The 13,867-nt window shown below is 37.6% G+C and overlaps 1 protein-coding gene across 1 annotated transcript in view; it reads left to right on the top strand.

Annotated features, from left to right (window-relative positions):
* The window catches only part of LOC311267772 (ornithine decarboxylase-like), a gene marked incomplete at both ends in the record, with an annotated part of 32,105 nt that extends 20,022 nt beyond the window's left edge, over window positions 1–12,083 (top strand). The window contains 7 exons of the mRNA XM_084371002.1: window positions 5,516–5,689; window positions 5,800–5,972; window positions 6,065–6,281; window positions 9,215–9,298; window positions 9,652–9,814; window positions 10,653–10,774; window positions 11,826–12,083. Coding sequence (XP_084227128.1) covers window positions 5,516–5,689; window positions 5,800–5,972; window positions 6,065–6,281; window positions 9,215–9,298; window positions 9,652–9,814; window positions 10,653–10,774; window positions 11,826–12,083 — 1,191 coding nt within the window. The remainder of the gene's footprint in view (window positions 1–5,515; window positions 5,690–5,799; window positions 5,973–6,064; window positions 6,282–9,214; window positions 9,299–9,651; window positions 9,815–10,652; window positions 10,775–11,825) is intronic.
* Window positions 12,084–13,867: the final 1,784 nt, after the last annotated feature.

Genomic DNA, 13,867 nt, shown 5'->3' with positions numbered 1-13,867 from the left:
TCGAAAAAAAAAAAAAAAAAAGCACTATTAGCTATAAAGGGCAGGAAATGGACAGTGTAACTGATGGCGTCATTAAAGAATTAAAAAATTATATAATTTGATGGAATGAATAACTGTGTTGAATAAATTAAAACCATTTCAAAAGGAGTGTCATATAACGCCAGGTTCAGACAGGACGCCAAAGCGCTGCGAAGCCACAGCCCTTTTGTTCACACCAGACGCGAATTTCTCGCAAGCGGCTCTGCTCCTCGGCTGTTCTACAGTCACACTTGGAGCTGTTTTTTCACCATGGTTAAGTAAATAAGCGCGTAAAATTATAACGCCATGTTTTCCTGACAACTGTAAATGTATGTCCACTTCATAGTAATGAGTATTTTTCTGTCAACTGGTGTTTAATTAGGCTATTGAAAATAGTTTTATTTTGAAATTTGTTTCATTTTGAAAATTGACTGGATTCTCTCGTTGTTGCTTTGTTTGACTTCCTGCCCAGCTTGACACATTTGGCCGCGGCACGCAGACTCCGAAACGCCGCGGCACGCAGAGCGCCACGGCGCTTCCTATGTGAATAACAACATTGGTTAACATGGGCGCCGAAACGAAAATGGCTCCGCTCCTCTGTGCTTCACAGCTAATTACAGCGTTTCTGAACCTGGCGTAAGAAGAAGGGGACAATAAAGAACTATTTTATGTGAGTGCAGCTCTCATGAGATTGATCATAAACATTATCCGTGCTTGATGCTTGTGCTGCAATTCACTGTCATTCAGCGTTTAGAGAATATTTCACATTTTCACAATATTTTACATTTTATCACCTTGAGAGCTCCTTTAAGGACTAAGATGCTTTGAGGATTCCCTTTTTCTTTTCAAGGATCTAGTCTTAATTGTACGTATAAGTTATTTATAATTTTATTCTCTTCTTTTCTCTTCCCCAAATTTTCTTGGAATTTCATCACCAGGAGCAACTCTCAGGAATATAGCGCTAAATTTGTTTGTAAATACAAGGACCAAATATACAGCGCAAAGTGTTTCACAGCAGTTCCATCAAGACATTTTCGTAATCTCCATATATTTACTTTTTTCAGACAATAATTTCCATAATAGATTTAAGAGAATACTTAAGTTCAAACTTACCCATATTTTCAGGTTTTACCAAGAGTGGAGAGCAGTGTAGAAGCTGACAAGGTGTGACCAGCTTTGTCAGTGTGAGGTCTCTCAGCAAACACAGAGAGGCAGGAAGATTTACTAAGGGCAACACCTTATCCTGGTACAAACATACATACATATCTATTGTACCACAGTGTTTCAATATGTATCTTTAAACTAGATTACACTCTCTCGGCCAGCTCCGTAGTTTGGGAAAACAGGAAGTGATACAGCAGTGACGTGGATGGCAGCAGAAACAAACCTCTTTGAGCAGAAATGGATAAAGAAAAGGGCATTTTGAATGGCAGGTTCAGCTTCAAAGCCCTGCCAGATGGTCCAGAAATGTTCTGTTCTGCTGCTTCCCATAAAGTTTGGAGGGTGATAGGCACTCAGCCATTATTGCAAGCAGCGGTCCAACCAGGTGAAGACACTCAGTGAGCTTGGCTTGGATTCTTCCGGTCACAATGTCATGCTAAAATCACCGTTGATTTTGGGAAGATAATTTTTTTTTTTTAAATTCTTTGAGAACGTCATGATTCTAAGAAGTTTCTAAGTATTGTATAACTAGGAGCAAATCCTAATTCTAGGATGCCTTATGAATATGGCCCAAGCACTTAGAACAAATTGTACTTTTCATGCAGTGATGATACAGGACAGAGCATTGTTTAACTAAGGTCTAAGGCATGACAGGACATGTCTCCTGCGCACACATGGGGATTGTTTGCCAATGAGACTACCAGCTATATATGAACAGTGTCACTCATTGGCAAAATATTTGATGGCTGACAAGCTCTGTTAGAATTTAGTTAGACTGTAAGTTTGAATAAGAAATTAGTCTATATTTGTAGATGACATTAAGCAGCCATAAATCAGTCAAGTCTGTGTCTGTTTCTCCCTGCGTAATGTCAACACTCTAAGATTAATTTTTAGCTTTAGCCCTACCCAGTAACCAAAGATTGGTTTGAAAAAACAAAAAGTACCAGTGGGACTATGAAAGACAACAGCTTTTAATTTCACAGTCGGTGAAACGGTGTCACAGGGCTCATCTACAGTACTCATCAGCCTCAGCATAAGAACACCAGTCTTCTTTCCACTCAATGCCTGATTGTTTCCGCTCGTCCTAGTGGTAGTTATGGCTGAACCTAGTCTCTAGCGTTTCTGGCTCCAGTGTTACTCTGTTTGAACCGTGTGACTTACACCTGTGCTCTTTTCATTGTTTCCGGAACTAGTGCACTTCTTGCTCCAGATCCACAGCCACACTGCCACCCAGCCTCCTCCACCTTAGCTTCAAGCCCTATGCCTCAGCAGCTCCACCTGCATAGCCATTCACCAGTGCCTCAGCCTCTACCTCCACCACCTCATGCCATGAGCCCCCCTGCACCACCAGCCTTGTCAGTCACCTGAGCCACTAGCTGCTTCCTTTTCACCTGAACTAAATCAATAAATGTAAGAAAGGTTTAAAGTTGTCCATATCAAGTTGACAATTCAGTGCATGTCGTTGACATTTATCTGCAGTAAATCTCACAGGCATCGTGCAAGTGTGGCTGACAATAGCATCAAACCGACAGGGAGTCAGTGGACAGCACCAAGGAAGTGATGTCATAGCTAAAGAAATTACTTGATGAGAAGCCTTACAGATAACATTTTCATTTTCACATTGTCACCAAAAAAGCAAAGTGACATGTAAATGTAAAGGCAATAGACCGGGGGCACCGTTCACTTATTGCATTTGAATATTGTCCACTTTGAAGCAGAAGCATGTAAAATGTTGTTTTCATTTATATTTTCAAATTGTAAGAAAATAAAATGTTCTTTTAAGTGTGACTTTAATGAATTGCTTAGAGGTGGCACCAGCCTAATGTATGCCTATTTCACCCTAGGTGCTCCGATTAAAAGCAGTGATGACATGGACACCGTGTTTGCCGTTCAACTGTTTACTGAGGTCTAATGTTTGCTTGCAATACAAGCATGATGACAGAATATAAATATACAGCAGATAAATACAATAAAACACATTAATTCTGTTTTCAATTAACATTCACTTCAAATGGCTTTGAACAATTATTTCCAATAACTCACAGTTAAGTGATGATGCTCTTTAAAACACCTGACAAATGCACTGCAATGCATATGTATATATATATGCTAACATAAAAATACAATGAAAGGAAAGCATCGGGCTAACTTGAAATGCCACAGGGCTTGGTGAAACATGTCACCTAGCTTGCTCACTAGCTTAATTAGCACAGAAAAATGAATACAAAGCGTATGAACATAAAAACACAAATCAGCTGTGATAATATCACACATTCTATACATGAACTGATGCACAAATGACCTAGACACTGCCAGTTGTCTATTAAATTAACAAAGAAGAACAACAAGCAACACTTACTTCTCTAATGCATGCGTACCATGACTCAGCTGTGAGGGGAGATTCTTCAGTGTGCCGTGTGCAAAGCTAGGGAACCATTGAAGATCCAGGTGCACTGTTTTGGTACAGTGACTTAATCATTTATTTTTTATATAACATATACATTTTCATATTGTCCTCAAAAAAGTGACATGTAGATGTAAAGGCAATAGACCGGGGATGCTGTTCGCTTATTGCAATTGAATATTGTCCACTTTGAAGCAAATGTAAAATGCTGTTTTCATTTATAGTTTCAAATTGTTAGAAATGTTTTTCTTCTTTTAAGTGGGACTTAATCGTGTATTTTTTTATATTACATTTTAATTTTCAAATTTGAATTTATATTTTACAATTGTCCACTTTAGAGCAGGTAAAGTCATTAGTCATTTTCATATAGTCCCTGAAAGCAACATGAGGACATGTAAATGTAAATGTGTTGCACTGGAGGGCACTGTATGTAAATTAAGTGTCAAACAGCTTTTCCATTTTAATGTTTAATATAACTGTAGAATACCCATACAAGCATGTGAAAATGGTAATGCAAAATAAATTATTACATTTTAATTTTTACAAAAAACAAAACAAATATGCTATTGTGGAATTACATGTTTACTTTCAAGCTTACAACATCCTTAGGTCCCCTACGGGCTTCCATAGAGGGAATCAAGTTTGTTTGTTTCCATACAGTAGGTGGGGAAAAGACACTGGTAACAAAATCACCACATCATTCCATCTCATTTCGTCTCGGCACTTCTGTGAGTATTTACAATAAAAAATCTTCCACATTTGTTTCATGTGGATGCTGTGGCAATGTTTATACTCATTTGAAAATGACATTTTCAGGGATGCCAGATATGGAGGAGCATGCAGGCTGTGGTGAGACAAAGAAAACACTGTTCAGGAGGGTTTTTAATGTCTTGTGATATGGTCCTGTCCTGTCCTGTTGTTTCATTGTGTGTGTGTTTTCTGGTATTTAGTTGTCTTTTGCCCTTTTTCAAGTGTTCTGTTTTCCCTCCTGTTTTCCTTGTGATCCCAACCAGGCTGCTTTGGCTCCACAACTGCTCTGCATCTACCTATTTAGCCTTTACCTCCTACCAGTGTTTTTCCATTCATTTCCCACCTGTGTTTCTCTGCCTCACTCCACCTGCACCTCATCCCCTTGTTAGTTTTGCTTGTTAGCCCGTGTGCTCCATTCTGTCTTTGTCAGTTTGTTCCTGTGTTCGTCCTGTTTCTTCTCCTGTGTTTCTCCTAAGCCTTTTCCAGTGTCCTCAAGTGTCTCCCCATAGTTCCTGTTTTTTGTTCCTTGTGTTTTTACTGTTTGTACTTTGTTTAGCTTTTGTTTTGCTACATTTGGTATTTACACTTCTTGGTTTTTGGATTTTACTTTGTGGATTATCCGCTTGAGATTTAAGATTGTTTTTTGTTCCTCATCCTGCCTGCCTCCTGAGAGTGTTTCTGCATTTGGGTCCTCGCTATATTTTTTGCAAACATAACAATGTGAGGCAAATGTGCCTTTGAATGCTATCACATTTTCTGTTCTTTTTTTCTTGACTTTTTGAATGCCATAATTTAGACAAATAACTTTAAATGAAGACAGACATGGCTTTTTTGTCTAATCCAGTCTTACATTAACAATATTTGGTGTGTATTTGTATTGTCATTAAGTGTAAACTGACAGTTATTATTATATTTCTGCTTTTGTCTTTTGCTGTCATCCCTTGCAGCCCCAGTAACTACAACTGGATCAGTACTGCATGTTTTCCCCCCTAACAGTTGTGATATCAACATTTTAGACAATGGGAGGACCGTCAATGATTTCATAGACAATAAAATAAAAGAGTGTGGTTCAGAGGTGAGCATCAGACATCACGACACTTAAATTAGTGTATTGTGAGATAGATGAGATTCTTGAGGTTCGCGTCATCAAAATAAAATGTTCACTTTGCTTTCTTCATTCAGGACAGTGCTGAGCCATTTTTTGTGGCAAATCTAGACAGTGTGTTTAAGATGCACCGCAAGTGGCTCAAAAACTTACCTCGAGTCAAGCCTTTCTATGCGGTGAAGTGCAACAACGTGCCAGCAGTTTTGAGGATGCTGAGTGCTCTGGACACCGGCTTTGACTGTGCTAGCAAGGTACTGTGAAGCATTTGGAAAAAAAATCTATTGGTTTTTTTTTTTCAAAGTCTTTGTTATGGTGAAATGTTTCCTGCTTTGTTTGCTCATTTAAAGTTTGTCCAATACAGGGTGAGATTCAGATGGCCCTGTCTCTGGGTGTAACACCTGATAAAATCATTTACGCACATACAACCAAACCACTGTCGCACATCAAATATGCCTCTGCTCATGGAGTGGATATGATGACTTTTGATAGTGAAGATGAACTCCTAAAAATTTCTCGTTGTCATGCCAAAGCCAAGTAAGTTAAAAAACTATATTTTCTACTTCTGGGTTAAGTGTGAATTCTTCTTTGAGTATTGATTCATGCAAGTCTTTTGGATCATGTTCCAGACTGGTGCTCCGCATCGCAGTGGATGATTCAAAATCCCTGTGCAGATTTAGTGCAAAGTTTGGAGCCAGACTGGTGTCAGTTGATAAGCTGCTGCAGCGTGCTGGAGAGCTCGGCTTAGAGGTCATCGGGGTCAGCTTTCATGTAGGCAGCGGGTGCACTGAAAGTTTGGTGTTCAAGCAGGCCATTGCAGATGCCCGACATGTCTTTGACACAGCGGTAAGTCTTCGTCATAGCAGTACAGCACGACCATAATACAGACCGTTGACATGTTTTGTGATATAGCCATGATCAAGTATGTCATGATGATTTGCAGTTTAGATGCCCAAGAGTATAACTTAATATCACTGCTTTGGTGGAGTTGCTCAGGGGCCATCAGATAACACTGTTTGCAGACCTGCCAACCTCTTAAAAAGTACCATATTATGCCAAAAAAATATTCAGCTCACATATATGTGCACACACACAAAAATCACATATCTAATTGGTCCACATATCTAATTGGTTGGAAAAAGGTTCTTTTTCAGAACGTCGCTGGTTCGATTCCCCTGGTCTGCATGTTGAAGTGTCCAGCCACCGCCATCAGTGTATGAATGTATGAATTACTGTAAGTTGCTTTAGACAAAAGCTTTATGAGTCCGTCATGGTTGTGTTTTGGGCGGAACATGAATTAAACCAGTGAGAGAGAGGTGAAATACGTCCTCAATAAGGAAAATATTAGTAACATTACCTGCAGTGATCCTCCAGCAGCAGCTACATTAACATCATCACAATATTATAACATCATTATGTGCATTTGTGAATGAGGAACAGCTGATAAACTTCACTGATTATTTAAAACTCCTGACTCGCCTACAGGATCAGTTAGTATTTCATGTTAGTAAATGTTCACACAGTAAAATAGAAAGCAGCTGTCCTGATAAATCCTGAGATTCTGTCCAAACATTTATTTTTACAACAATTTATTTTTAGAAGCTAAAAGTTTAATTCTGTTTCCTTTGGAGAGTTTGTAACTACAGCTCTTTGTTTGGCTGATTGAATGTGTCGTGAGAGTGTATGCAGGTGTGAACCCGCCTGTGCAGGTGCATCTTAGTAATTATGTGTCGACCAGCTGTTTTGTTAGTTTATGGCGTTGACTCTGTCTGCTGCTTCAAGATAAGCATCTCAGTGCGTCTGACCAAACTTTAAGATCACGCGCCCAGGGGCACACAGGTATGCATATACATTTGCTATTTACACAACGTGGATGCTGGGTGTGAGACTACGTGTCGTCTGAAACTAGCAACGACACTTGTGCAGTGCTTTGTGCGGGCATGGGATAGAGCCCCATGACTTCACTGTGACCTGAAGACCCTCTGTGGTTGAAACATTACATCACATTACATCATGTTTTCATGTGCATAATTTGGTGCTTTCTTCTTCATTACGCTACACCAATGAGTGTGACTAATTAAATTTAGCTACATTACAGCAGAAAGCAGGAGTTATAGTAGTGCTGAAGCATAAACGGTGTGTATATTAAACCGACATATATTAACACGACAACACACTTACTGCTTACCATGTCTCATCTGCCTTCAGGTCATTTTTTCCTGTCTTTTATTTCTGTTTCCTACTTTATTTTGGTGTCTTACTCTCCTCTTATTTCAGATCCCATCCTGCGCTTGTGTGTTTTCCAGCATTTCTCCTTGTAACGAACCTGATTCCAATAAAGTCAGTTCCTTTTTCTGATGACTTCACAGCTGCAGCCTGCTGCACTGTGCACGGTTATTCATCTGCAAATGTTAGCGATTATTTGAAAGTGATACTCCTGCTGCAGCTTCTGCCATTATGCTGCTTTTGAGGCATGGATGTGGTAGAATAACAGAACGCTGGCAGACGTGGGACCAGCTGACCAACAGCCTCTTGACGTAATGTGCATTAATTTATAAAATCATAGATTAATAAAAGTAGTGCTGCCACACAGACTCTGAGAGGTCTGACCGGACGTTTCAACTCATTTAAATAGCACTGTTTTTTTTATTTTAATTTTATGTATATAAAAAAATATAGGCCTATGTCCTGACCTCGGTGACCTCATAGCTGGCTATGGCCATGGTGTCTAAAGCTGTTATGTATTTTAACATACTAATGTACTTTGATGTCAAATTATGTACCTGCACAGCAAAATATGTGCAGGTTGGCAGGTCTGTGGTTGTACTGAACCACTTGTGTAAATGTGTGTGTTAATAGAAGTGTGGATCAAAGCATTCCTAAAAAGTTATCATTTAGTAGATTGTGTTTTCAGAGGCTGACCAAGTCAGAGGGATGCAGCCATCAAAAATACTTAAATCCTAAAATTAACACTACTTTGTGAAAGAAAAAATAGTTGGATTATTTTTTGGACTGATTGCTTGATATGAATTGGTTATAAAGGCTTTGTAAATTAACCAATGACTTATACAACATATTTCATAGCAGATGGGCTTCTGGTAGGTGAAATAATATGCTATTAATGAGGACATCATTACATTACCTGCAATGATCCTCAAGCCACAGAAACAGTAAGGGTGCATTTACACAGGATCCTAACTTCATAGATTACTTGCATCTCTGGACACGGAGACATGATCAGTCAGGATCTAACATCGATTAATGTTATCTTTTCCTCGACACAATCATATAGTGAAACAATTTGGAACAAAACAGACACCCTGATAAATCCTGAGCTCAGAGCTGTCTAAAAAAAAAAAATCTGATAAAAGAGCATTCATTTTTCTTTGGTCACAATCACATAATTAGTTTACCATTTATTACTACAATAAATATTTTTCAATAACTGTCCTTTCGTTATTAATAAAAACAATTGATAATATTTAAATCCTTACATGCAGTTGTGGCTACAACTGCTAGGGGGTATAGTGAGCCCCCTGTACTACTGCGAACTGCACCTGTGGGCCCACATGCACCTAAATATGTTCATGTATCTGTGCTGACTATGAAAGATTTTTGGCATGCCTTGTCACTGATGGGAAAAAAACTCATAGAAAAGGAAATATTTTAAGAACTGAGTTGCAAGAGTTTGAAAGAAAGGTGAAGAGGTCTTTAGTATATAACGAAAGTTTATGCACTTGTTTTTTAATGTTGAAATGCTGTGGTGATGTTTCTTTCAGAGTTCGTTGGGCATTCAGATGAGTCTCTTGGATATTGGTGGAGGGTTTTCTGGGAGAGAGGACTTTCAAGTGAAATTTGAAGAGGTAAAATGACCCAAATATTGAGAGTTAGTGTTTACTCATTGTTGTGATTTCACCTCAGCAGTCTACTGACAAGGCATCATGACTAACTCCCTGAAGCACTTGTATTGTACACTTTGAGTGTACAATACAACCATTGCCGGGCATAAATATGTGAAGAATATTCTGAAAATGTACCTACACAATTTTCATCATTAGTGGTTGTATTTTTTTTTTTCTATTTTCAAGGTTTCTCTTGCTCAATCAAGCATGAAAACACTTTATGGAATCATGGAGACGTCAACCTTTTTATGGTTTTCATGCAGGTTTCCTAGTTTCATGATTTTTTAAAATGTTCACGTGTTTTACCCTCCCAGTTTTCAGAGGTCATTAATGGAGCACTTGATGAATTGTTCCCGCCTGACAGTGGGGTGCAGATTATTGCAGAACCAGGCCGATACTACGTGGATTCGGCCTTCACACTGGCAGCAAACATCATTGCCAAAAGGGTTGTCATAGACAATATGGATGAAAACAGCGGTAATGTATAGATATGTATTTTAAGTTACTTGAACAGCCTGTTTTTATTCCCAGCATGTCAAATAAGGCAGCCTGGCCAGTGACCCTATGCTTCCAAGTTCGATGCTGTAGGTCCCCCTGTAACACTTCCTGAAAGCTTTGTAAAACTAGTAGTTTGTAAAACTACTGCTAAAAAAAGTAGCTTTAGCAACTACTTATACTCATTATACTCATTTAACTCAGCGTTAAATAAATCAACATATGGTGTATATGAAACAAAATATAATAGCCTACCAAAAAAAATCAGGTTTCATGCCTTTTTTCTAAATTATAATAATTCTAAAAAATAAAATAAAATGTATATTATATAGGGTTTTTTTTTTTTTATAAAAAAAAAATTCATGTTATTGGCCAAAATTGTAGTTTGTAAATTGAGTAGTTAAACTACAAAAAATTACCCAAAAAGTAGTTGAAATACTTGACACAGCACAAAATATGAATGTAGTTTAACTACCAGCAAGTTGCAGCAAATTGTAGTTAAGCTACTGTATGTAGTTCAACTACACATAGTTTAAGTCTCCCCAACACTGTTGACGGCACGACTGTGATTCAATTAGAGTAGACAACCATGCTCAGTCTCAGAGTAAGTACAATCCTAACTTGCAGGGTTTTAATTACTCACTTAGAGCAGAGCAGTGAGCAGTGTAACTTTTGACCACGACTGTATACCTCGATACATGCAGTGTTTTATAATATATTTTATAATATTATTTATTTTTATTATATAATTATTTTCAACATCAATTAAAAATCATTTACATTTCAGTGATTTTCATTATTTTGCATGAATTCTTTCCAGACGGTGAGGTAAACAGCCCTGACATAACAATGATGTACTACCTTAATGATGGAGTGTATGGCTCCCTGAGTTTCCTCATTAATGATGCTGCCCACACCAAGGTGGAACCATACCTCCACAGGGTAAATATTAACTCTGTCCCCTCACAAGAAAGCCAATTTTGGACGATTCTGTGAAACACTTGATTATGTTGAATATCAATGTTTGTTTGTTTGTTTGTTTGTTTTTTTACCTCCAATGTATGTAATGCCAATGATTTTAATTCTTACTTTCCACAGTAACTACAGAAGGAATTAAGTTAGGTAAATATTGTGGTAATAGCAAATAATCTCTGGGTGAGGTATGGAAATTAGCCGCCTAACCCTAACCATGCCTCGGAAAAAATCATGATTATGATTAACAGAAAGGCAAACACTAATTTCAAGTTTGCAACGGACAGCAAGGAAGTCAGACTGCAACCTCTACAAGCCTACTGTCCACCAATATGGTTGAGATTGGTGGGATACCACTAGGCTCTAAATGAAGCAGATTGACCAATATCATCTTCATGTTGAGTCATTTAGAATTGTTTGATTAAAATAAAATGAGGAACAGTGTTGGAGGATGTCATTTACCTTTCTGCCTCAGAAAATTGTAAAATGGAATTTAAAACAATATACTGTGAGAAAATCTAGCAGTGGTTCCATGGACAATATTTCTTCAGTCCAATTGAACTCACTGTGATTAGAGATTTCATCTTAAAGGACCTATTTGTAATTTCCATCCACCTGCTTCAAACCAATAGGGGGCAGTATTTCCCCACTTCTCAATGTTCAGTTCAAACCCTTTTTGTTATTTATTTGTTTTCATCTTGTTCATTTGCTTTGTGTTTAATTTGATTTTGTAAAGCACTTTGTAACTATTGAATGGTGCTGTATAAGTTATTATTAATATTATTAGTATTACATGATTATTGGACATTATTATCTTCCTATTCAACAGATTATCAAAGGTTTAAACCACCCCTCTTGATCTGATCAATTCATTCAGACCAGGCCACATTGGATCAGTCTCTTCCGGTTGAGATGCAGCATTTTTATTCTTACTGTGCTATTATTCTGATTATTAGAGGAATAGCTTATGGGAACCATTGTGATGTGGATTTTTATTTTTCAGTGTTTGTCTTCTACACAGGCTGTTGAGAGCAGTGAGCAGAGATACAGGTCTGTTATCTGGGGTCCAACCTGCGACAGCATTGACAAAATAACGGACAGCTCCTGGATCCCTGAGTTGCACATGGGGGACTGGCTTCTCATCGACAACATGGGTGCTTACTCTGTTACTTTAAGCACCGACTTCAATGGATTTGAAAGAGCACACATTTACCCCGTTGTGTCAGCTGCGACATGGCACGCCCTAAACCTCTCTTACACCCTCCACGTTATCTATTAATGATCTGGTAATGCTGTATGAGTTAGACAATGGCACAGTACTGACATGAAAAACAAACATGGGCATCTTTCATTGGTTGGTCAGTTTCTGTTGACAGGTCTATTGTGTCATGTTAGTTGAGTTTAACTTGGCTGCGGCTCAGGGGGAAGAATTGGTCATCCAGTAACCGGAAGGTCGCTTGTTGGACACACTTTGAGTGGTCAGTAGGCTGGAAATTTACAATGCAAGACCAAATAACTTCTAGATTTGATAGAATCAACATTCGGTTGCAACAAGGAGAAAACTGGTTGAGAAAATAATTTTGAAAATTGAAAATTCTTAGTTTGGGTAAAAAATTATTTATTGTCATTAATTTCATGACTGCACAACATTCTGCAGAACACATGGAGCCAATCCAGTAAAAATGAAGTAGCTGGTGAGGCTTTGAATACAAAGAATCACAAAAAAATTGAAAACTTCAAATATTCACAAGATAAAAAGTATTTGGCGCACAGCTATATGATTTTGCAGGGTCCCATGACTTTAATAGAAGTTTTTACATGAACTTTTGTTGTGATGTATAAAGTCTATATGTGTAGTGGGAAATTGTTTGTTTAAGAGAAGATTTTTAGATAACTTTATGTCCTCTCCCTTTTTCGGTGTTTCTATGTGAATGTATGGTAGAGGGGAATAGTAGGAATAGATGAAGTTGAGTGGATTTGCAGGGATTTCTATTTGGATTCCATTCAAACTAATCTTCAAAGAAAGCTGAATATTTAGTAATGTTTTAATGGGATGTTTTATAGTACAATACCAATATCAATATTCATTTGATTTCTGACATGGAATAGTAAAGATGGAACCAGGGTCTTACGCTGAAAACAGGGTTGTTTCTTTGTAATAAAAATGAATCAGGGTTGGAAACAGCTGAACTACGTCTTTTTTTTATTGTATTGCTACATCTTTTGTTTTAGGAAAATGACATCATTACATCATCAACATTTTCATTTAAAACACTGATTTCTTTAGTGGCAACACAGGTGGTACTCTTGATTTAATTCACAAGAATCACAGCTTGTTATATATTTTGTTCCAAGACAGTGACTTCAACATTTTTATATAAATGTAGATTACAGATTTAAATTGTAATACAGCCTTTTCATTTCAATCTTGAATAATAATGGCTTTTATGTTCTGCTTCTACCCATACGCAGCTTGAAGACAATGGATTTAGATTCATATCACATTTAGTAGTTCGATTACATTCATCTGAGCATTACAGATTTTCAAGCAGGAATTTTTCCAGCATATGTAGCCTTATTTCAAGAATATTGCAATAGCATTGGATGCTAAATTTAAGAATATTTCCTACATATTAAGAAAATTGTTCTTTGTGTATTTACACAAATGTACTTGTTAATAGTGTAGCTTTACTGTTTTTTTAATATATATTGCCTAACATTTAGCCTTATTTCAAGATGATGGCACAAGCAATTGCTGAATTTAAGCACTTTTTCCTACATATTGAGAAAATAATTCTTAAATATTTTACTGTATCAAGACAAATGTACTTGTTTTTTGCTTGAAGCCGTGATTCCATTGATGAAGAAAACCTGCCATGATTATATCAAGTTTAATTTTATGGAACAGCTTCCTTTAAGTTCTGTGGTTGCTTATCTGTGAGGGGTAACAATGAGATGTTTAGTATGGCTTTCATCAGTGAGCAGGGATCTGGTCTTCTCTCCGGGGCTGCCTTGACTTTTAGCCTTCATTCTACTTAAAAAGGTGCTGCAATTTTATCTGGA

This window comes from Pagrus pagrus (genome assembly GCF_965226575.1).
Source record: "Pagrus pagrus genome assembly, chromosome: 13".
Taxonomy (NCBI): domain Eukaryota; kingdom Metazoa; phylum Chordata; class Actinopteri; order Spariformes; family Sparidae; genus Pagrus; species Pagrus pagrus.
This window is presented reverse-complemented; position numbering and strand designations above follow the sequence as displayed.